Source organism: Antechinus flavipes, chromosome 6 (assembly GCF_016432865.1).
Source record: "Antechinus flavipes isolate AdamAnt ecotype Samford, QLD, Australia chromosome 6, AdamAnt_v2, whole genome shotgun sequence".
Classification (NCBI taxonomy): domain Eukaryota; kingdom Metazoa; phylum Chordata; class Mammalia; order Dasyuromorphia; family Dasyuridae; genus Antechinus; species Antechinus flavipes.
Genome location: NC_067403.1, coordinates 193,760,211 through 193,785,439, shown reverse-complemented (window position 1 = coordinate 193,785,439; position 25,229 = coordinate 193,760,211). Strand labels below are relative to the sequence as shown.

The 25,229-nt window shown below is 31.7% G+C and overlaps 1 protein-coding gene across 1 annotated transcript in view; it reads left to right on the top strand.

Moving 5' to 3' along the window:
- GRK4 (G protein-coupled receptor kinase 4) overlaps window positions 1–25,229 on the top strand; it is a 136,545-nt gene that overhangs the window by 72,893 nt on the left and 38,423 nt on the right. Inside the window, exons 6-9 of the mRNA XM_051966494.1 lie at window positions 2,828–2,920; window positions 3,824–3,887; window positions 13,446–13,586; window positions 23,537–23,727. Coding sequence (XP_051822454.1) covers window positions 2,828–2,920; window positions 3,824–3,887; window positions 13,446–13,586; window positions 23,537–23,727 — 489 coding nt within the window. The remainder of the gene's footprint in view (window positions 1–2,827; window positions 2,921–3,823; window positions 3,888–13,445; window positions 13,587–23,536; window positions 23,728–25,229) is intronic.

The window sequence follows — 25,229 nt, the reverse complement described above, 5'->3', positions numbered from 1 at the left end:
CTGTATCCACTATCATCTTTCCTCCAGTGCAATTGAAAAGCATTAAGTAGAGATCAGAATTTCAGTAAACATTTCTTTTTATTAAATAGAGACAAATCTTGCATCTTACATCTTAGGAGGCCGAAGAGAATTAAGTCAGTCGAAACAAATTACATCTTCAAGATTAGGTGTTGATAAGAAAGATAACTAAAATTAATGCATAGAATGAAGAGAAAATTAATAATCATACCTCAAAAGTCATTAAATTGTTCCTATCCTTTGACCCAGTAATAGCATAACCAGTCCCAAAGAGTTCAAAGGCAGGGGAAGAGGACTCAGGTACAAATATATTTACAGTGGCATATTTTGTTACAGTTCAATGGGTGCTCATCAATTTGAAAATGGCTTAGCAAATTATTGTTTAAGAATTTAATGGAATTTAATTTAATTCTGTAAGAAATGATGAAAGAGATTAATTCAAAGAAACCTAGAAAGATTTATATGTACCAGTGCAGAGTAAATTGAGCAAAACTAGGAAAATTATTTATAAAGTAGGGGTAAGGGACTATAGGATATACCTGTTTGCATTATAACCCCACCAGTACTGAGTTTCAAGTAGAAGATGTTCCTTCAATGTTGTTTTAATTTGCATGTGATTATTAGTGAACTGAAGTGTTTTTCCCAGTGTTTGTTAAGGTAAATTGAATTTGACCATTGTGACCTCTTTTTATAACTTTGGATTTTTGTTAAAATTTACCCCCCAAAAATCTCCTTTTCATTGTGTTATTTTTATTGCATTAGTGTGTGTGTGTGTGTGTGTGTGTGTGTGTGTGTGTGTGTATAAAATCAGGAACAACTATCTCTCTCTTTACAATTTCTGTTTATTGAAAAATAGTCATCTCCTTATCATACATTGTATAATTTTTTTCTACTTTTTTTTGTTTGTAGGTGGTTTTGTTTTGGGGCACTTTTTAATATACATTTAAGCCTTTCATTAAACTGTAACTTACTGAGGTATATTGTGTGAGATGTGAGTTTAAAACTATCTTGTATTGATTTGTCCGTCTATATAAATATATATATAGACAGATTCACATTTTTTAGGGATATTTGTTAAACTATCTTTTTTAACCAGTTTTAATTTCTTTCATTTTTTATGTTTTTTGTTGTCCATTCTATAGGACAGAAGACTCAATTTATTCTCAAAAGAGGGTTTACTTTGAAAACCCATCACTTCCTTCCTTGGGGTTTCTATCCCTAATATGTAAAGTGAAAATGCTGTAATTAACTAGTTTTAATGTTCTTTGCATCTGTAAATCTGCTATTCTTCGATCCATTGGTCTATTATATTTCTTTTTTGCCCAATACCAAATAGTTTTGAAAAGTACAGCTTTGTAACATGTTTTAAAGACATGAACAATAAGAGCACATTCTTTAGATCCCTTTCCCCCTCCCCCTCAGCATCCCTCTATGTCTTTACCTGCTTGTTTTTCCATATAAATTCCATTGTAATTTTTTATTGAATTCTGTGAAGAAACTCTCTTGTTATTTTGATTTGTGTTGCATAAATTAATTTTGGGTCTTCCACTTCCACTTCTTTTTATTAAATAGAGATAAATCTTGCATCTTACATCATAGGAGGCTGAAGAGGATTAAGTCAATGGAAACAAATTACATCTTATATGTAATTTTCCCCCATATCTGATACATTCTTGGATATTATTTAATTCTTATTTCAGTCATTGTGGTTTTATGATGGTATTGATACAACTTATATGCATTCCCATTGAATTCCAAAATATTTGGTACTTTAAAACTAGGATTTGTTTTTATTTTTGTATTTTCTTGATCTATATTGTGGCCTCAAAATTAAACAGTGGGGAATTGATTAAATAATAAATTAATGCTATAAGCTAAAGTTATAATGCATTGACAAGTATGAAAAATATAAAAAATAAATACCATTATAAAGTAAAGCAAAAAAAGTAAAACTAGGAGTGCTTGCACTGATTATATGAGAAAAAAATAATGATTTGTCAGAGAATATTGATAGAGATTTAAAAGAATGATTGAAAAGTTTATTTTGTAAATTTGAAATTGTAAATTGAATTTCATTGATTTAAATGTAAATATTTACACAATCATTGCAATATTTCATACTATTTCTAATTTATTTTTAAAAACAACTATGTGATAGAACCAAGTATCAAAAAAACAACAGAAGAAACATGAACCTAAATATATTGAACTGTAGCCCAAAGTATAAAAAGGAATGGTCCCTTCAAATACAATTGTAGGTCAATTTAGTTTTTACTATATAATTATTTTGTTTGTTAATATATAAATTTGTATTATAGATAATAATACTGCTATCCATTATCTTCCTCGACTAAGGAAATTTTTTCTCTTTTTTTTCTTTTCTTTTTTTTTTTTTTACACTGAGGCAGTGAAGATTTAAGTAACTTGCCCAGGGTCACACAACACAACTAGAAAGTCTTATATGTTTGAGACCAGATTTGAATTCAGGTCATCCTGACTTCAGGGCTAGTGCTCTATCTACTGCACCACCTAGCTGTCCCCCATTTTCCTTTTTTTTTTTTTAAATTAAAAATGCATTCTCAAACCCCAGGTGAGTGTTTCAGTAGCAGTGTAATAGCACCAGTGATAGCATGAGTACTAGAAAGTTAGGATTCCAAATTTACTTCATTGCATAATAAATTTTATTCTCTGAGTTCTGCAAAATTCCATGTAACCACTTCTTTTATGATAAATAGCTTGCTATTTGTGTTGATCCATCAACATAAAGTTATAATGTAGAAAGATATAACTGTGTAAAATATTTTTCTAGGGTTGTCCATGATTATTTAAGTGGAAGACCATTTGAGGAGTACCAAGAAAGCTTGTTTTTCTCTCGATTTTTACAGTGGAAATGGTTAGAAAGGTATGGTGTGTTTTGGTTTTGTTTTTTACATTGTTCGTGATAGAAATAGCAACCTTTAATGTTTTATGTAAATTTCATTATAATTATATAGAATTCTATGAGGGAAACTCCTTATTACTTTATTTATTTATTCTTGAAAGTTAGTAATAAGACTTTGGTGCTGAAATCAGTGAAATAAGTAATAAAATTTTTCTTGGTTCAGTTTTATATGTTGTCTTAATTTTTTTTAAAATGTATTTTGGCCTTCTAGGTGAGTCAGTTAAGCAATTAGAATTTATAAGATCTTTGGGAAAATCATTCATTCCAATTACTTTTTTATTTTTACTTAGAAAACCAAACGAAAATGACAGAAATATTCTTTAGAATGCTATTTATTTCCTTTTCATGTATCCTTTTCCTCCTTTTTGTGCTTAATAAAATTTAATGAAAATAATAGTAAAGTTAGCATATCCTGGATATAAAAAAACATGGCCTAGCTTTTCTACAGTAGTTGTGCTGGAGTGGGGACATTCAGGAAGTAGACAGATCGTCTTACTGTAGATAGGAACCCTTTTCCCCTGTATCATTTGCTGATATTAGTACTCAGATTTAATAAGGATTGATGGGTTGAAAATCTCCTGGAAAAATCGGAAGGTCCTTCTTTATTAGGATTCATCCCACTAGAAACAGTCTTTATTTCTTGTAGATTATTCCTCTAGAGGGCTCCCTAGATCTTGACCCTGAGCACCCATTGTGTCATTTGACCATTTAGGTGTCCTCTTCCACAGGATCACTTAGCCAAAGGAAAGATACTGATCTTTTAGTCAGTTAGGGTCAAGCAAAAATTTGATTGGTTTGTTTTAAAGTAGACATATAATATAAGAAATCTAATCTATGTTTTGTTTTTGTTTTTTTACCTTCTAGGCAACCTGTAACAAAAAATACATTTAGACATTACAGAGTTCTAGGAAAAGGAGGATTTGGAGAGGTGAGTAATGGAAGAACAAGTATCAGCAGCAATTCTTGAGAGACAAAATGAAAAGTGAATTGCAAAGCATCAGCTATAATGAAAATATTAGGCCAATATTGATTTACCTAATGAATATTCTTTGCTGCTAATTTTTTAATGAGCATTCCAAAATATCTATAAAAATCGCCATTGGATGTTAATAAAAGGCATTTGATAAGTATGTAAAAATAAGTTTCATCATATCAAAGGACTTATTCCCTTATATCTGAATGATTTCTCCTCAAATGTCTCAAAAGGCTATATTTTACCACCCCTACTTGTTCTCTTAGGACCAGCTTTTAATCTATCATGACTTAAGATTGTTCCATCTTTATTAAATATAGTTGTGTCATAAAAATTTCACATATATTAGAATTTCAGCTTTGTTCAGCTTTACTTACAATTGTAATTCAGATTAGTTTGAACATGAATTATTTGTCACCCAAATCAGTAATTACTATAAAGATTGGGAATACAGCAAAATCTTTTAAAGAGACTATTCTAATTTGTACATTACAGCCTTTTTACCAAATAGACTTCAAATACTCAAATATATCTTTTAGATGGCATTCACTGTAATTGTTAAGCACAGTTGGTTGAGAAAGAAATGTTATCATAATCTCTCAGTTGTTGTACAGAATATTTGTGAGCATATTTAAAATACATGTATTTGTTGATTGTTAAACGCCTGCTTTCTATAGAACAATGATATACAGGGTGTTGAAGTGAAATAAAAATTTTAAGGTCCCATCCATCATAGAATTTACAGTCTAGAAAATTACAGTGTAGTAAAAGAGAATATACACAACAAATAATTGTAATCATATAGATACAGATATCTTGACATTAGTATATGTTTGCAAAGTGCCTTTATTATAACCTTGTAACATTGGCAGTTCAGTTGCCATTTTAAATTTCAGAAAACTGAGGCCCAGAATTTGATATATGCCAAGTGTCAGAGGAGAGACTTAAACCATAGATCCTTTGACTCAAAGACCAGAGTTATGTCCATCATATAGTGCTGGATGACATCATAATACCAAAAATGCCTTACTACATCTAAGAGTAATTATAGTCTATAATACCTGTCAGCCCCTTCCCTCAAAGGAGTGATTTTAGGGTGTCCTTTCATATCAATTCTTTAGAATCCTACTCAGTCTTTATAATTTTATTATATTTATTTTTGATTTAGGGTAGGTAGTTCCTTCCATTTACATTTTTGTGTTACTATGTATATTTTCTTGACTCTGATTACTTTCTGCATCATTTCAGATCTTTCCATTCATATCTTTTCATCACATGCATCCTTATCACATAGCAATATTCCATTACATTCATGTATCACAGTTTGGTTAAGTGTAACCCAATTGATGGGTAGCTACTTTGTTTCCAATTCTTAGTTATCAAAAAAAGTGCTACCACAAGTATTTTGGAATATATGGGATTAGTTTTTTTTTCTTTTATCAGTAGCTTTCTTGGGGTTTTTAAATTTTATAATCTGGCTCAAAAAATGGATTTGCATAATTCCAAATTGTTGTCTAAAATTATTTGTATTAGAATACCTGTCTTTCCATTGATTATTGCCATTTTTGTTGTTTTTCCCAATTTGCAGGTTATCCCTCCCTGCCTCCTTCTCTTCCTCTGTCTCTCTCCCCCCTACCCCCTTACCTTCTCTCTCTCCCTCCTCCCTTCTCTTTCCTTCCCCAATAACTTTGGTGACATGGTCACATAGCTAGAAAGTATTACTGCTTCAGACCAGATTTGCTCTATCTACTGTACCATGTAGCTGCCACAAGCAAGTCTTCCAATCTTTATTTGCCTCAGTTTCGTCATCACAAGAAGGCTCATAATATTAACATCTACTTTTCAGTATTCCTGCGAAAATGAAATGAGATGATAATCATGAAAGCATTTACATACTGCCTTCTATGTAGTCAATGCTATCAAGATTTTAGATTTTAATAATGATATTAATAGCATAGTATATATAATTAATAGCTATTGCTAGGTATTATTACTTCTTGTGTTTTGTTATTGTTATGCAAAAATGCTATTGATTTTTTTTTAATTATAGCTTTTTATTTACAAGATGTATGCATGAGTAATTTTTCAGCATTGACAATTACAAAACCTTTTGTTCCAATCTTTCCCCTCCTTCCTCCTACTCCCTCCCTCAGATGGCAGGTAGACCAATATGTTAAATTATATGATAAATACAATATATGTATACATATTCATACAGTTATTTTGCTAGTGTGATTGATTTTTGAGCATTTATTTGGCAGCCTGCAACTTTGTTTACACTGTGTTTTCAGTTAATATCTTTGCTGATTCTCTAAGATTTTCTAAGTAAGACATCATATCATAAGCAAACAATCTTTTTCTTTATTTTTATCTTTATCTTTATTTTTTCAATTCCTTTCTCTTATTACTATTGCTTACATTTTCAGAGCCATATCAAATAATATTGTAGAGAGTAAAATGCTTACTTTACTCCTGGAAAATGTTTTAGTTTATTTTCTTGCATATGAAAAATATGGTTTTAATGCTTTTTTTTAATGCTAGTTTTTTTAAAAAAGAAAGCGCCCTTCTATTTTTATGCTTGGTGGGATTTTTAGCATAAAAGAGTATTGTATTTTGTAAAAGATTTTTTTCTGCATCTATTGAGATGGTTGTGTGGTTTTGAATGTTTTGGGTTTTAGTAAGATTTAATTATGTCGATTGCTTTACTATTGTTGATCTGTCCTTGCCATCCCTCTTATAAATTCCATTTGGTCATAATCAGTGATTTTTTGGTTAAATTATTATAGCAGGATTTTGTTTAAAATTTTAAAGTCAATGTTAATGATATTGGCCTATAGTTTTTTTTCTGAGTTTATCTTTCCCTGGTTTAGATATTTGATATATATTTTTTCCTCATATCAGGATTCTGATAGCATGCTTTCTTTTTTCCGTTTTTGAGACTAATTTATGAATTATGATACTTATTTTTCTTTAAAAATTTGACTCCACCAGAATAAAGAGTTTTTTTTCTTTTGGTAATTTTTTTATGTTGTCATTGTTTTACTCCCTCAATACATGTTGAAAACATTAAGATTCTGAAGGGAACATTCATTTCTCTTCCACTATAAAAATGTTTATATTCTATCATTCTGTAGCTCTTTCTAATTACTCAAATTTATGTTTTAAAATTTCTTTGGACTTTTGTTTTTGCATTTAAGAGTTCCTAATTACTGCTGGCCTTTTCAGCAAAAATACTTGAATATCCTTAACCCCATTAAAGATCTATTTTATTTTCCTTTCAGATTATACTCATCTTAGCAGGGTAAGTTGTTCTTAGGTTATAAGCCTGTATATCTTTTGCTTTTTGGAATTTTTCCCCAAGATCTTCTTTCATCTAAAGTGGTTTTGTGTGAATCCTGACTATAGATCTTTGATATATGAACAACTTTTTGGAATCTTACAGCGTGATTCCTTTAATGAGGAAGCTCTGAATTTTGGCTAAGACATTCCTGGGATTTTTCCTTTTGAGATATCTTTTAAGATGTGAACAGTGGGTTCTTTCTGTCTTTAATTTCTGATTTTAATAGATCTGGGTGGTTTATGATTATCAATATGTAGGCTTGGGGTGGGGTGGGGTGTGAATGGTTAACTGTAATTTTCAGGAAATCCATTGATTCTTAACTTATCTCTCCCTGACTTGTTTTTCGAGTTTTTTTTTTTCTTTTTCTATATGATTCTTACATTTTCCTTAATTTTAACATTTTTAAATTTTGTTCTACTATTTCTTGCTCTCTCATGGAGTCATTGGTTTCTATGCTATTCTGGTTTTCCAGGATTCCACTTATTGGGTAAGAATTAGCTCTTTACTTTCTGAGCTGTTTATTTTCTTTCCAGTTCTTTGTTTCTGAACTTTTATTTCATTTATTTCGTGTTTCATTTTATCTGTATATTCATGTAATTCTTGTGAAGAATCTATTGTTTTCTTTGAGTTGTTGCTTGCCGTTATTAGAAAGTTAGATGTACAATAATTTTTTACACTGGTTATTTTCTTTAACTTAGACATCTCTGTAGCTTTGGTTCCCAAATAAACCTCCCAGTTCTTTCCAGGGCCAGACTCTATCACTTCTGGGTGGAGTGGTTAATCCTGATGGTTCTCATCTTTGATCCCCTGAATTCTTGCCTTCCCTTTACCTTCCAGAGTTAAGATTCTCTGGATCTTTGAAGTGAAGAGTGCTGAAGCTACAGGACTTCCTAACCACCATGGGATTTTCTAAGAGGAGCCTTCTGTACTTTCTCTCTTTAGATTTTGAAGGTTTTATGTATCTCTAACCCATTAGTGTAGGGAAGCTGGGCCTTTTTTCTTACCCTGGCATTGACTTTGTTGACTAACCTCTTTCCTCTTGCCCATGGCCTTCTTGCTGGTTTTATGTTTCATTTGGATTTTTTGATCATTATTTTGGTTGGTGAAATATTCTGTTTTTTTCTGGGGAACAGCTGTTTGAAGACTTCATTATTAGGCATCCATCTTGGCCAGAAACCCCACCTCATATTTCCTGTGCTAATTTCTCATTTCCTATTCATGAGTCAAAGACTCTTATTTTATTTGATAAGAATGTGCCAGACATTGAGCTTAGTAGATACTGAGGAAATGAAGATAAAAATGAAAACTTTCTCTTCACCCAAGGAAACTGTATTCTGTTGGACAAATTACATACGATCTGCATTATTGTTAACATTGATAGTCTAATTGTCTGCTATACCTGAGGCAAGTTTCTCCCAAGAGAAGATAGAGCTTTTTAAAAAGGGCTTGACTATGCTTCCATTAGTCTTTTGTTCTGGCATCTTTGAGGTATGTTTTTCCAAGAAGGGAGTACTGCAAAGGGCACTTTGCTAGATGAAGAATTTGGAATGCTTCCTTTTTAGCACTGAATGAGGAATGAGGGAGATTTTTTCAAATATAAGTGTTTTTCCTTCATTTAGCAGTTCATCCAAGGCCTGATCTTGCCATTAGTAATCTGGTTCTTTGGTGACCTTGAAACACGTTTCTCTCATTAGTGGAGAAAGAATCCTTGCCTTTGCCTCTACAAGTCTCCCCCTCTAATATACTTGAATTGTGTTTCAGAATGAGAAAGAAGGGTAGGAATTTGTGAAGGGAGCTTTCTAGCATGACAAAGTTGATGCCCTTCTTTCAGACATCTGTGGAGGAGTAGATAGGTCATAAAGACATATATTGTCTCTATCCATAGCCTTGTCACAGATGGTCTAGTTCTCTGGTATACCTATGGCATACTCACTCTCCCTGGAAAGAGCTTTGAAGAGGAATTTTGGGAAGAGGAGGTTAGCATCCTTTTGAAACTGGGATTTCTTTTACTCTCAGTATTCTGGTGCCAGAAAAACTATAGGGGCTGGAGTTAACAAAAAAAGATTTTTGCCATTTGGAAAATTACCAGCTAACCAGCCAGAAATATGAGGTTGGGAGCAACTATATTTGGTGTAGGTATTCTCCCTTCAGATTAACCATCAGTATCATTGCAAATCCATCACTGTTGCCATGAGATTGCTGCTGGCCTGTTTGAAGGCAAAAAAAGAAAAAGAAATGGAGTAAAGAATCTTTCTAGACAGGACAGGAGAAGGTTATCCTTCACTATCATATTTCTAATATGGTTTCTCCTTGTATGTATTTGCTTTCTCCTACTTAACCATTCTCTAAAATAGGGATGCCAGTCAATATTAATTATTATACTTCTTGCATATTCTTCCATTATCCTCCTTTTAGACCTTGATTTCTTCATTTATAAAATGAAAGTGGGTGTTAGATTAATGATCTCTATAGAATTCATTACTGCACTTATTCTAGAACTTAATATAAGTTTTATGAATCCCAATAAAAATGTTCTAGGACAAGCATTCCTTTTTCTTGCCTCTCCTAGAATAAATATGTTGAGGACTGACATGAATATTTTAGCAAGTTGTAGCTGTCATGAGGAAAAGAGAAACATTTTAAGATCACTAGAAACATTTAAAATCAAGACTTAAATTGTAGACTAACTTGAACACATTCAGCTTTTATTTGAAACAAATAATAAATTATTGTGATTAATTAGAAATTAGATTAGATTAAATTACTTCTGAATTCTTTTCTACGTTAATGTGATCTTCCACTCTTTTCTTTTTTGCTGTATTATTAATATGGTTATGGAAATTTATTTTGAAACAAGGAGTTCTTGTAAGAAATTTTGTGTGTCAGTAACAAGAAGATTATGTGATGATCAAGTGTGATGCACTTGGCTATCTTCAACCATGAGAGGTGATTCAAGGCAATTCCAATAGACTTGTAATGGAAAGTGCTATCCACATCCAGAGAGGGAATTATGAAGATTGAATGTGGATCAAAGCATAGCATTTTCGCTTTTTTGTTCTTGTTTGATCAGATTTTTTGTGTGTGGGCAACAAGATGAATATGGAAATATGTTTAGAGTAATCGCATATGTTTAACTTATATCAGACTGCTTGCTGTCTTGGGGGGTGAAAAGAAAAGAGGGAGAAAAATTTTAAACACAAAGTTTTACAAAGGTAAATGTTGAAAACTATATTTGTAAGTATTTGGAAAAATAAACTACCATTTTAAAACAAAGGAATTATTGCATGGAATCTATGCAGTGCAAAGAAATATCTATGCAATTGAAAACCAAAACTTCATGTTAGAGAGCTAATAAAAGTCTAATTAAATTTGGCTAGAGCTAGGAGCAGCTATATGGTACATATGGATAGAGCACTGGTCCTGGAGTCAGGAGGACCCAATTTCAAATCTGGCCTCAGACACTTAATAATAACTAGTTTTGTGACCCTGAGTAAGTCACTTAACCCTTATCACCTCACACATGTACTGTTCTTCCCCTCCAAAAAGTTGACCAGTGCTAAATGGAACAAATAAGCCCCCCTCCTAATAAGAATTAATTTCCTTTTTTTTCCCACACATATCTCTGAAAAGTTTTCAAAGTATCATTAATATACTATTAAATAAGGTCATTGATTATTTCACAAAGATTTGTAGACTAATTTGATTTCTCCACCATGCTCTTTTAAAAAAAAAAAAAAACTGATCATTGATAAATTTTATAATCCAGCAAGATTGGTATTTAAAACCTTATCTGCATCTTCTTCCTCTCCGTTTGGTGGATGGATCCATAAACTCCATATAAGGAATAAGGACAAATTAAGCATCCCATTTCCTACCCAACTAGATTTATTTTGAACTAATTTGACTTATCCATCACACTTCAATGAGATTCCTTCTCTCCCCTTTCCCCCTTTAGCTTTCTACATGTGTTTTCTTTATCCTTTGATTGTAAGCTCCTTGAGGGCAGGAACTCTCTTTTTTTCTTATTTGTATCCCTCACACTTAGTGCAGTGCCTGGCGTAAGGTAAGCACATAATGTCATTGGGAAGCAATAATTTTTTCATTTTCATTTTCATTGTCATTTAAATGGTCTAGATTGGTGTCTTTATTTGAGCAGTTTGACTTTTCAAAAGATGGGTAATTTTTCTTGTAATTGTTCAGATTCCTGAATATAGGTTATAATATATGCATTGATTAATCATTATGTAAATGCCTAATATGTTTTCCAACTTGGACACCAAGTTGGACCTATTTTTTTAATAATAGCTTTTTATTTTCAAAATGTATGCAAAGCTAATTTTCAAAGTTCAATCTTGCAAAACCTTATATTCCAAATATTTCTCCTTCCCTTCTCCCTGTTCCCTCCTTTAGACAGCAAGCAATCCAGCATATGTTAAACATGTGCACTTTTTCTAAGCATATTTTCACATTTGTCATGCTGCACAAGAAGAATCAGATCTAAAAGCCAGGAAAAAAGTGAACAAACAACAAAAAGGAGTAAATACTATATTGTTATCCACATTCAGTTCCTGTAGTCCTCTCTCTGGATACAGATGGCTCTCTCCATTGCAAGTTCATTATTGGAAAACGCCAAGTCCATCAGAATTGATCATCATATAATCTTATTGTTGCCATGTACAATGTTCTCTTTTTTTTTTTTTTTTTTTTTTTTTTTAGATTGATAAAAGAGGTTTATTATTAGATAAGCAAAGTTAAAGTATAGGCGAAGGTAGAGATAAGGAGGGCACTGGACAGAGGGTCCAGTGGACAGAGGGTCCTCACATGGTAGCCATGTTTGGAATCTCTGCCTGTACAATGTTCTCTTGGTTCTACTCACTTCACTCAGTATCAATTCATGTTAAGTCTCTTCAGGCTTTTCTAAAATCATGTTGCTGATCATTTCTAATAGAAGAAAATATTCCATAACATTCATTACATCATACTTATTCAGTCATTCTCCAACTGTGGGATATCCACTCAGTTTCCAGTTCTGTGCCACTACAAAAAAGGGCTGCTACAAACAATACTATTGTCCTTATAAATTCTCTCTATTTCTTGTCACCTTCGAAAGACAGATCTAAATTATCTGATTTTAAAAGGTTATAAAACTTAAGTGGAATCAGCTCCTGAAAAATAGGTTTCTAAATAATTCTTCCAATATTATTGAAGTTCTTTCTTTGCCTCAGTATTAAATTCAATAAATATTTACTTAGTAGCTGCTACCCAGCTAGGCATCAGAGATAAAAACAATGAAAAACAACCTTCTGTCTCGAGAAGTATTTTGTCATTGGGAAGGAGTCAGGTACATTTGCACAGAAAAGAAATAGCATTTGAAGAGAACAACAACTACTCAGGGATCCAGGAAAATACTCTCTCTGTTCAGTGATGGTGGACTAGCTGTTAAAAGGGCCTGAATTGTGAATTCCTCGTATTCATTCCAGCCTGTGCTAAGACATTATGGATAGAGGTAGAGTGTGAGGAAATTGACCAGTGTGACTGGAGCAAAGAGTACAGAATAGGAGTGAGATGAAGGAAAGAACTGTCATATGAATTGTCTAGAAGGGGAGAGAAGTTCAGCAAGCTGAAAGAGTAATTTGTATTTAATGCTAGAGGCAGTAGAGAATTACTAAAATTTAAAAAATGTATTGACTTTCTATCTTGGCATTTTTTTCTTTTTCATTTAGTATAATTTAAATTTAAAATAATGATAGTTCACATTTGTCTTGCGTTTTCCTTCTATTACTCTTTGAGGGGGACAATTCGAATTTCATCCCCATTTTATTAGTGAGAAAATTGAGTTTGAAGATTGTAATTTGCTTCCAGTTGTACTGTAAGACAGGAAATATCATTGATGGTGCTGAAATGCTAGTCTTCTGACTTCAGACCTAGTCACCAGCTTATAGTCTTTGAAAGAACAATGTGAGTTCAATGAATATGCCATATTTAAATTTTAACGTGTCTTTCTAACCTGCTTACAGATTTCTAATGGTCTTCTTGATTTAATTTTTCTGTTCTTTGTTGCTATAGATAGATTTGGAAGAAAGAAAATATTTTAAAATAAAATTAATAAAATAGATGTTCATTTTAACCTAGAAAACATCAGGAGTATATGAATCTTTTTTTTCCTCCTTTAGGTGTGTGCCTGCCAAGTACGGGCAACAGGAAAAATGTATGCTTGTAAAAAACTAGAAAAAAAGAGAATTAAGAAGAGGAAAGGAGAATCAATGGCATTAAATGAAAAGAGAATTTTGGAAAAAGTGCATAGTAGGTTTGTAGTAAGTATCGTCTTTTTTGATCTTATAAAGTGTAAATAAAGTTAATTGTTTTGCTTCTTCTGCAGCAATGATATGAAATTATAATAGGAAATGAGAACTATTAAGCCATATATAAGGAATCCCAAAGGCAACATTTTAACTTGGTTTTAAATGTAATGTTATCGATGTTTTATTGTTGCTGTTGTTTCTCTTTTGTTTTAGTTGTATCCCCACTTTTAATGACCCATTTAAAATTTTGTTGACAAAGATACTTGAGTGGTTTGTTCTTTCCTTACTCAGTTTATTTTACAGATGAGGAACTGAGGCAAACAGTTAAGTGACCTGCCTAGGATCACCCAAATAGTAAGTGTCTGAGACCAGATTTGAACTCAGAAAGAGGAGTCTTTCTGACTCCAGACCTTGTGCTCTATCCACGGTGCCATTTAGCTGCCTCCTCGTTTTTTCGTATATTTATTTGTTTTGTTAATTATATCCCAAAGAGGGTTTTTTTTTCTCTCCTGGTTTGGGCCTCACTTGAAAGTGTTGTATTGACTGAGTGTGGCATTTTTGACTCGTCTGATTCTACAGTATTTCCATCAAAGACCTACTTCTGACCTAAATAGTTCAGTTAGCTTTTTCTTTGGAAATCACAATATTTTTTTTGAGTTTAGCAGCTTGTATTATCAACTTTTCATTAGACCTAACATTTTAATAGTAGCCTGCTTTTTAAATTTTATTTTTTTCTTGTATAAATAATTTAAATTTTTTTTTCAAGGTGAAAAATAATGTTTAGAAGATTTTTTTTTTTGGACTCTACTACATGTTTATATGGGTAAAGTTACATAGTCATCATAGTTCTTTTTCACTAAATCAATGAGGTTGAATGTTTTGGTTTTTAATATTATTATTTTGTTTTCAAAGACAGCCTTTACCCTACAAGTTTTTCTAATCTTACTCCCTATTACTTTATCAATGTTGCTTTTGTAATTTGTGAATTTTTATGCATGGCTAAAAATATCACATTAATTGAGATATTTTTCCATACTGTGCCTAATCCTTCCATTAAGAAGTGAAGTTTAGCACTATAAAAAAATACATAAAATGGATTTCAGGATCCTAAAAATAATCTTTAAAACTAAAACCACATATTTCATCTTCATTTTAACATAGATTTGTTGAGGAATATTGGTTGGGGAAAATCCTAAAACCTATCATGCATATGGTTTTCTTTCAGTCATCACATAAACATAATTGACCTGAAATGTCATTTAAAGTTTAATGTTCCAGTCTTATGTAGTTATCTTATTCTTTATTAAGTTGTTGTAGTCAAAATGGTATTGTAAAACACTGTACTTGAAATCAGAAGACCTTTTTCAAAATTTGGCTTATCCCTTTCCTTACCCTGTGACCTTAGGCAAAAATTTGTTTAGCTTCTCTGAACCTTAAAGGTTTATGGAATGAAGATAACAATGTTATACATGAATTACTTTACCTCGTAGAGTTGTAGATATATTTAATTGTATGTAATGTGTCACTGTCTATCAATCTTTTGCTATATGACTATGCTATTTGTAATAAGATGTTTTCATAGAAATTTTCTAAACTTTCATATACTTTTGCTGTGACCATTGCTTTCATGCAAATTAGCTGATGAAAAATATAGTTTCTTAATTGAGAGTTTGAAAATCTAAATTAATTTTTTTACAATGCATAAATAATTTTGTTTGATCAGATTTATTTTCTCTACTTTAAAATTTTCCTTTGCATTTGCCACTACCATAAAGCTTAGAAATATCTCCTTTCTACTGCATTCATCATGCGGGATTAATAACAATGGTGATATTTCTCTTTCAATATTCAATAAAGCAAAAATTATAGAGCATATTTATAAATTATGCTCCCAGTTTGGGAGAGTTGATTGCTGGTTCTTTCCTGCAAATCTAGATAAGACTTTTCCTACTAATTACTAACATCTATTTTACTCTTAGGAGGATTCTTATAAAAGTCTGTGTGCCATCATGGATAGAGTACTGGGCTTTAAGTCAGAAACACTCAAGTTTAAATTCTGTCTCAGAAACTGAATCTCTGTGTAATCCTGGTTAAGACTCCTACCTATTAATGGGGATAATTATAACTGCCTACTTTAGAGAATTATTTTGAGGTTCAGGTGAGATAACATAGGAAAAGTGCTTTGCAAGCTTTAAAGTGTTTGTAAATTGAAGAGAATACTAACATTTTTACTTGTAATTCTTCCCCATTTTATACTGTCCTGTAACAAAACCAATTCCTTTACATGGAAACTTTGGTTTTTTCCTTCCTATTTTTCAAAATTATGGCAACTCAAAAATAAAATTATCCATTGTCCTTCAGTCTTGCCAAGCTTCTCTTCAGTTTCTGCAGTGATGGCGGTAGGGTGACCCAAAAAGATGGACTGAGTCAGATGAATCAGTATTTTCTTCATCCCCTTGCCTCCCTTCTGATAATTTTCTCTAGTTTATTCTAATAGAGCTTGTTTATATGTAGAGGTTCGCATGTTGTCTCCTTCATTAAACTGAGTTCTTTGGGGAATGTTCTGCTTTTTTTTGTATCCCCAGCTGTATACTTAGCTTGTCCAGCCCTCCCTTACTAAAATCCAATTCATTTGTAAATCATGGCATCACCCCTGAAGTGATGGTCCTCTTTGAGAATGCAGGACAAGCAGCAGCAGCTCTTAGCATAGTGTCTGGCATGTCAGAGGCACTTTAGAAAATGTTTGTACACTGACTATAACACTCTTCAAAATGTGAGATTTATTGAGTCAGTGTACTACTAAAGGAAGTCTCATCACACATAAAGCCAGAAAATAAAAGTAAACTGTAACTAAAGGAAAATTTAGCTTACTAGTTCTCCTAAGAATTGAAATTAGTTTTCCTATGTGCCCAAAGGCATCAAAAGACATCATTTCATGAGACATGTAGTCATTCCATATTGCAGGATTTTAATAAACATTTACAAAAAAGTCACTATGGAAATATTGTAGATTATGCTCCAACTTATAAGATCTTCACATTAAGTTAGCATGTACTTTAATTCTCAGTGGCTTGAATATAATAATGGGATTAGGTTGGATAGCAAAAATAAATCGGAAGAGTTTAATTCTATATTAACAAAGAGACCTAAGACAATATTTGCTTTAGGTTACACAAAAATATGCTACTTTCTTTGAGGAGATGAAGGAAATACTGATTCATCTGACATAGTCCATCTTTTTGGGTCACTCTGCCGCCATCACTGCAGAAATTGAAGAGAAGCTTGGCAAGACTGAAGGACAATGGATATTTTTCTTTATTTTTGAATTGCCTTAATTTCAAAAAATAGGAGGAAAAAACAATTATAGGTGCTGGACGTGATGAATAGAAAGTAACTAAAGTAAAATGAAATGTAGACTTTGTCTTGCTAGAAACAGACAGGTTACCAATATGGGGAATAATTTCAGAATCATCTTTCTTTTTGCAGTCAGACCTGATCAGCTTGTTTAAAGCCAAAGTCAAAATCATTAGCAAATTATAAGAATAAAAAAGAAAACAAGCTAAAGTACATTTAAAAACAATTCCACCAGAGGCTTACATGAACTGATGCTGAATGAAATGAGCAGGACCAGCAGATCATTATATACTTCAACAACAATATTGTATGATGACCAATTCTGATGGACGTGGCCATCTCCAGCAATGAGATGAACCAAATCAGTTCCAATAGAGCAGTGATGAATTGAACCAGCTACATCCAGCGAAAGAACTCTGGGAGATGACTATGAACCATTACATAGAATTCCCAATCCCTATATTTTTGTCCATCTCCATTTTTCATTTCTTTACAGTACACTACAGTAATAGTACACTATTTCAAAGTCCAATTCTTTTTGTACAGCAAAATAACTGTTAGGACATGTATACTTATATTTAATTTATACTTTAACATATTTAACATGTATTGGTCAACCTGCCATCAGGGGGGAGGTGATGGGGGAAAGGAGGGGAAAAATTGGAACAAAAGATTTGGCAATTGTCACTGCTGTAAAATTACCCATGCATATAACTTGGAAATAAAAAGCTATAATAATCATAAAAAAAAGAATTCCAGTTTAAAATTTTAAAATATATATTGACCACAAAAAATAGGGAATGATAGAAGAACATTGTTGTAAATAATCCACTGGCTATATCAAGGAAGCCAAAAGAGCCGAGAAACTACCTCTACTATAAAATATTTAATCTACTTGCCAAATGCAGATATTCCATAGTAACAACATCAATAGGTTAAAATATAAATTTATTAAACTGTACTGTGGAAGATAACGCTACTTCATAAAATAGAAACAGCATGGGGAAAATCAAGTTTTTAGGTATCTTAATTAAATTGCTTAAGCCACATCATCCATAGAGGCTTTAAGGACTCAATTTATAAGTATTCAATGCCCACACTGGGCAAAGCATTGTGATAAATATTGAAGATACATTAACAAAGCCAAGTAGTTTCTCTCCTAAAGAATCTTATATTACATAAGAGGGAACTAAAAAAAAAAAAAATGGGAGGAAAATATAAAAGATATGTCTTAAGAGAAATTTGTTTTCATCATCACAAGTCCTGGGGAAATAAAAATGATTCTCAAGAAAACAAGACTAGCCGGTACAATGGACCAGAGCTTGTCAACACAAGAGAGAGCCATCTTGGAAGTGAAATAGTTTTAAGGGCAGTGAGGAATCAGTTCTCAAGATAAGTCATCAAGAATTTATTGGAAGATCCCTTGAAAGATGTAACAACTTATATAATTTTACTTGATTGCTGATTATTACATCATTCAATACACAGAATGGGTATTTGATGCCTTTTGACATAGAGGATAATCATTATGGATCTAGATAGGATTCCCTATTCTTGTTTGCTGATAAGTATTAATTGTATTAGGCTTCAGAATATTATAGAACCTCCTACTTTTTGATCTGTATTATTCAAATATTTTTGACTAAATGGTCCACATAGAAATCAAGTGAATAAAAATACATGTTATCCAGAATATGATATTCAATTGGATGGCCAGTAAGTAGCACTCACCATTCAAAAATATACAAGTAGACAGTGAACTGTGCTTACAATTGAATGAAGAAGAGAGACTAAATTGCATAAGGGAATAAGAGTGTCTACTCTTAATGGCACCCAATTTCTCCCAGAAACAAAAACATGTTTTAAACATCATTATTCTTCTGGTGATATTGAATTATTATAAATCATGTAGTACAATAGCCTCCTAAAAGTTGCACATCCCCAAAGGTTCATTAGGCAGCTACATGTATGGGATGCCAGATCTGGAATCAGGAAATCTCATTTTCCTGAGTTCAAATGTGACTTCAGATACTTATTAGTTATGGAATCCTGGGGCAAGTCACTTGCTCTATTTACTTCAGTTTTCTCATCTGTAAAATGAGTTAGAGAAAGAAAAGGAAAACTACTCCAATGTCTTCACCAATACAACTTCAAGTAGAGTCACAAAGAGATAAATATGACTGAAAATAACTGAAAAATAACCACAAAAGGTCAATGGAAAGGTATATTGTTTCCATGAAGAGGCAAAGAATGTCACATTAAAAAGTGCCTAAAATATATGATCAAAGAGATATGTGCAGAGATCTTAAAAGCTTTAATACAATTTTAAGCTTTAATTGCTTAAGTAACTTTAATAGGATTAGGACTTTGTATCTCCAGAAATGGAAGTAGATCTGTAATATAGCAAGAGTAAACAATAGCCAGGTGATAATTCCTTTCCTTAATTTGTATTAATGTAATATCAAAAGCACTCCGATGAGGTCTCAAGGACATTAGTGGGTAATTTACAGGACATGGATATAACACAAGATGAGAAGACATAAATGTATGTCTACGTCATTAAAAGGAATATTCCCATTGATGATAGCACAGATCAATGGATGTGTCTTCATTTATATTTTCAGTTACCTTTTAGCATTTGTGATATGCATTATCTTTTCTTCAGTCTATAGATAATATCCATACTTAAGAAATCAACACTAACCCCCTTTTTTTGCCTATAGTTTTCCATTTCTTTCCTTCATCTAAGTTCCTAAAGTAAAAACTGTAATAGGTCCTTTAACATTCAGTTGCTTACTTAGTAATGAAGCAAAAATCTATGCTTAATAAGTCACCTCCTAAGTGACAAATACAATGGCTATTTAGTAGCTATTAAAATATTATTATTATTTTAGATTTAGCTTATTTTATTTTTTCTAAAGTATTTGATACTTTCAAGTAGCACTGTTCATCATTTCTGGCCTGGGATTCTGTAACATAGCCCTATCTCTCAGTGTTCTTTTGTGCAATGTCTTTTTGGTGCTCTGACTCAAACTTCTTCACTTTCATAATAAGACTCTCTCAAAGCATAATCTTTAATCACTTAGACTTCTTTTTTTTACAGAATTTTAGTGATATTCACTTTCATGGATTTAATTACTTTTTATTAAGTCTTTTTTTTCCTTATCAGTAAGTTTAGTCTTAAATATCAGCATTCTTTCCTATGAGACATTTTAAACAAGATATCTTGCTAAATGTCTAGTTATTGATATATAGGTGAATTATTATGTGGATTGAATGGGATATAATAGATATGAAAGCATTAAGTGATAAGTTGTAACTGATAAATTATCATACACTTATTAGGAATTATTATATGCATTCTGTAATCCTCTTTCATAGTAAAGATTATCCATCTGGTATCCAATGCCAGGAACCTCAGGATTATATTAAATTTACTTTTAGACTTTGGAACAGATGACAGATCCTATTACCCTTTTTTTGCATCATGTATTTGTATCCCTTCTTGATTTGAACTGTACTTCTCTCTCCCTCTCGCCCTATTTTTCTTCCTCCTGCATTCCTGTACCAAAAAAAAAAAAAAAACAACACATTAAAAATCTCTTCTTGAACTGCCTCCAAATTTGGCTTTTCTTGTTGCCCTCTTCCTTTATGTTGTGATGACTTCCTATTGTCCTGCACATTCAATTGGGAGTCATTGTCACTTATTAAATAAATGCCAGCTATGTGCTGAGTGACATCAAAGTGCCCGAATTATTTTCCTCCCTCATTTTATAAACTCTGACATCTCATGTATAATCTCCCAATGCCACCTCCATGTGTTCATTTTGTTTCTCCCTGATTCTTCTTTGAGATGCCTTGTTGTTTTTTCCTCTCCAGTTTTTTCAAACCCACCACTCAGATCCTCCATGAAATCTCATCCTCAGATACTGGAATTTCTGCTGCAGATGTTAAATTTATGCAGCTTTTCATTTTCTTGTCAGATTCATCCAAATTTATTCTTATATTTTGCCCCAGAAATAAATGTTCCTTTGACCTCTGTGTTGTTGTTTTTTTTAACTATTCATATATTGTTTTTATTCTGAAGCCTTTATTTCTCATCTGTTTTCATGTTTCCAAAACATAAAATATAGGCATTACTAGAACAGGATATAGAACTGGATAATTCCTTTACACATTGCTTGTATGTATTTTATTAATTGATAAGAGTATAAAGATTTATGGATGCTAAATATATGATGTGTTTTTTCTTCTTAAACCACTTCAATATAATACTTCCTAAAAACTCAGAATTTTCCTTTTTTTAATTAAGTAGCTTCCTTGACCATTCATCTTAATCTTTTTGACTCAGTCCTTTAGCTTTTCGGGCCCAGTTGCATGAAGAAATGTTGAATAATGAATTTTAAGAACACCAAAAATATATTCTTCTTTAATATTATCCTAGCAAGTCTTTTGATAAGGAGGTTCCAGGTTCCTGGTTATTGAATCATATCCCCTAATGAGATTATGAGTAAAGGTAACTAATAAAAATGATCATAGTAAACCAAAAATATTGAATTAAAAGGGAAATCTAAATTCTAGTAATATTCATTAGGATTCTGTCTGAGTACTATGTCAATTTGGATAATAAAGCCTAGGACTATATAAATTTCAGTTGACTTTAAATTAAAAGAGTTAAAGTTAAATATCTTTGAACCTTAAATCAAAGATAAGGAACTAACAGTAACTTTATTTTTTTACAATACTAAGAATAATCTTTTTTTATTCTTAAACTTCCCTTGATTATTTTATTCACATTAGGATTCACTAAAAATAACACCCCCTAAAAAAAATCCTTCTTGCATTTTAAAAACTATTGATTTTTAATCTAAATTTTCTTTTGACTAGAATATTTCCCTTCTATCTAGTGAAGGTAGGTTAAAGGTGTGCATGTGTAGTTTATCATTCATGAAAAAGTCTCATTGGTTTTGATCATTAAAGGAATCTTACCCTTTCATCACTTTTGAAATCCTAGTTGAAAATAATTGCTGCTTTTTCTTAGCTATGTTTATATGCCCTTTTACAATTTTTATTAATGACTATTTTGATTTAACTACTTAATAAATAAGGCATTTATAGCTCAGATATCTTAGCTATACATGGATGTCTGGATCTCTTAATTTTTAAATTGGTTTCAGATAAATTTTTCTATTTAATGCCTTTCTCTGCTCCCGAGTGTAGCTGAGAGCTGATTTTTGAAGGCTGTGTAAGCAGTGAATAAGATTTTAGACATTTTCAAGCTAGAAGGTCTTCAAATACAAGTCAGGCCATAGACAGTTTGCCTCTTTCTCATTGACTACATCAGCTAAGTTCAGAGAGACTTTTAACCAAGAAGGTAGCATTCAAATAGCAAGTACTTTTGGCTGTAGCAATTTAAGAAAGGGTCCACTGAGGCTTAGAGCATTGGTTGCAATCTGCATTAGGAGGCATTCTCACATGGGTGAAATAGGTCCTCAAATTAGGAAAAATAATTATATTGAAATATTCCATACAGATTTATTTATATCAAAGAAAATGTCTATTCCTTTGTATTCCATTTTAGTTTATTTTTCTTTCCAGTTATTTTTTATATTTATATAGCATTTTATACATAAGTACTTTTTAATTATTTCTAATAACAAAATTCCTAAGACAGTTCAGTATAATTATTCACATTTTACAGATGAGAAAATTGAGACATACAGAGAAATATTGAGAAAAATTTTGAATATCACCCAAAGTCAAAATCAAAATCCACTATCCAAGTTCCTACGTCAGTACCCTAGTCAGTATAATGGAAGTAGTAAGAAGATTAAAAATCAGGAGGCCTGGACATGCCAAAGTCAGGTCTATTAAGTTGTTTTGTGACTAACCAGGTCACTTTCCCTATTTGTACTTCACTTTCCTTTCCTTATCTGTAAAATGAGGGAGTTGGATTATATATGACTTCTACCTTCTATTTTCTATAAAGTACTAATTACATCTTCTCTTAGCTATTGAATATCTCCTGCTTCTTCTATCCAGAAATATTATATAGATACTTGTGTCTTTTCATATAACAGTCATAAAATAGTAAAAACAGCAGTCCAAAACAGGTAAAGGACCCAAAATTTGTTTGTAGCACCCTTTTGCAATACAACATTTGATTGATATTTATAACTAAGCATTAATTAAATGTTTCCAGTAGTATAACAATAAATAATCTACACATATATGAAATGTGTAACATATTTCAAGGTATTCAAGAAAAATAAAGTTTAATTCAGATATTATAAGCAATTCAAGCAATAAGTATGCATTAATTTTCACTAATTTCATAGAGGTGAAGGATAAGTGATTTTGTCTTAGTAGTCATAGAGCTCTACTTTTATTTGCGCATCAAATTGGACTTTTTAAATTCAAAATCTTGGATGATTCTTAGATGTGTCTTAGACACATAAAATTAAGCATCCACACATTACAATTGTTTGTGGGGGTTTTTGCCTGATAAAATCAGTCTTTGCATTTCACTCTTATCATTTTGTTTTGTTTTGTTTTCAAACAGAATTAGAATGATAATTGTCAGTATTTTTGTTTTGTTTTGTTTTTAGGTTAGTTTATCCTATACATATGAAACAAAAGATGCCCTATGTTTAGTACTAACCATCATGAATGGAGGGGATTTGAAGTTTCACATATATAACATGGGGAACCCTGGCTTGGATGAGGAGAGGGCCATATTCTATGCTGCAGAGTTGTGCTGTGGTTTGGAAGATTTACAAAGGGAAAGAATTGTTTACAGGTAAGAGTTAATGGCAGTAATTCCCTCTTCAAAACTCCCTTTTTGTTCATCATGGGAACTTTAGCATGGAGGAGACCAACTGTTCAGGAGGCTTATCCTATGCTTTCAGAAAATTAATGTGAAAATATGTTTAACATGATTGTACATGTACAATCCATATTAAATTGCCTGAGGTAAGGGAAAGAGGGAGGGAAAAAAAATTGAAATTCAAAATCGTAGGAAAGTGAATGTTGAAAATTATTTTTACATTAATTGCAAAAAAAATACTATTAAGTAGAAAAAAGAAAAGTTATGTCAAGTTAGTAGAAATAAACACATTTCTTTTTTAGTTTTCATTAAAGTTCATTTTTATAATATTCCTATCTATTATCTCTACTGAATATATTATCAAAAGTACCTTAAAATACACATTTCTTTTATGTTAGAAATTGACATTTAAATTTAAATAACCTTTATGACCTTCAAATAAGCATGAAAAGCCATCTTTTTAATTTTAGAGATAATTCAGTTAATTCTGTTATGTAAGTTACCCCACCAGAAAAAATGCCCAAGAAAATCTTAAAAAAAAAAAAAGTTTGTGATATTTTTAACTGAATATAATTTTTAAAATATTAGAAATAAACTTTAGTAATGTTAACTTCAGTTATTTAAATTAATTTAAATGTTCATTAAGTATAATTGGCAGTAAAATAATAAAATTATTAAAGGAATATGCTGTTTTGACTCATCTTTGAGCCTTTTAGAAGCATTTTTAAAAATAAAAACTCTTAGTAACTAATAGCAAATTATTTTTAGTGAAGCAAATTTTCTTATACTGGGTTTTTTTGGTTTTTTGGGTTTTTTGCTGAGGCAATTGGTATTAAGTGATTTCCCCAGGGTCACACAGTTAGGACATGTTAAGTGTCTGAGGTTCAGATTTGAACTCAGATCCTCCTGACTTCAAGGGTGGTACTCTATCCACTGTGCCCCTAGCTACCCCAGACTTACATATACTGTTAATAATTTACTGTATATACAAAACATTCTGACTGAGACCTTTTACCATTTTTCAGTTTTATTTTCCCAAATTCAAATTTGCCAGTTTTCTGTAATTTCAGCCTCCTTTCCTATCAAGTGTTTCCCTAAATAAGTTGTCAAGGAAGAAAATTGATTTTATTTACCTTCTGCCCCTTTTTCTCTGTACACTCAGGAAATTCCACTCCTTATGATTACTTCACATGTGACTTTTTAATGGAGTTGGAGGGGATAATGAGAGAGAGAATCTGGAACTTAGAGTCTTAAAAAACAAATGTAAAAATATATATATACATATATAAGCAAAAAAAGAAAAAAGAAAATATAATGTGTTAAATAAATATCTAATGAGATATAATTATTGAAATCTTGCAAATGACTTAATGTCACCTATGAAGGAAAAACATCCAGAGAGAAAGCAGAAGGTTAACCCTCAAACTTGGAGGTTAGAAGAACAAAGCAAAAATGGTCAGTCAGTGGTCAGCAAG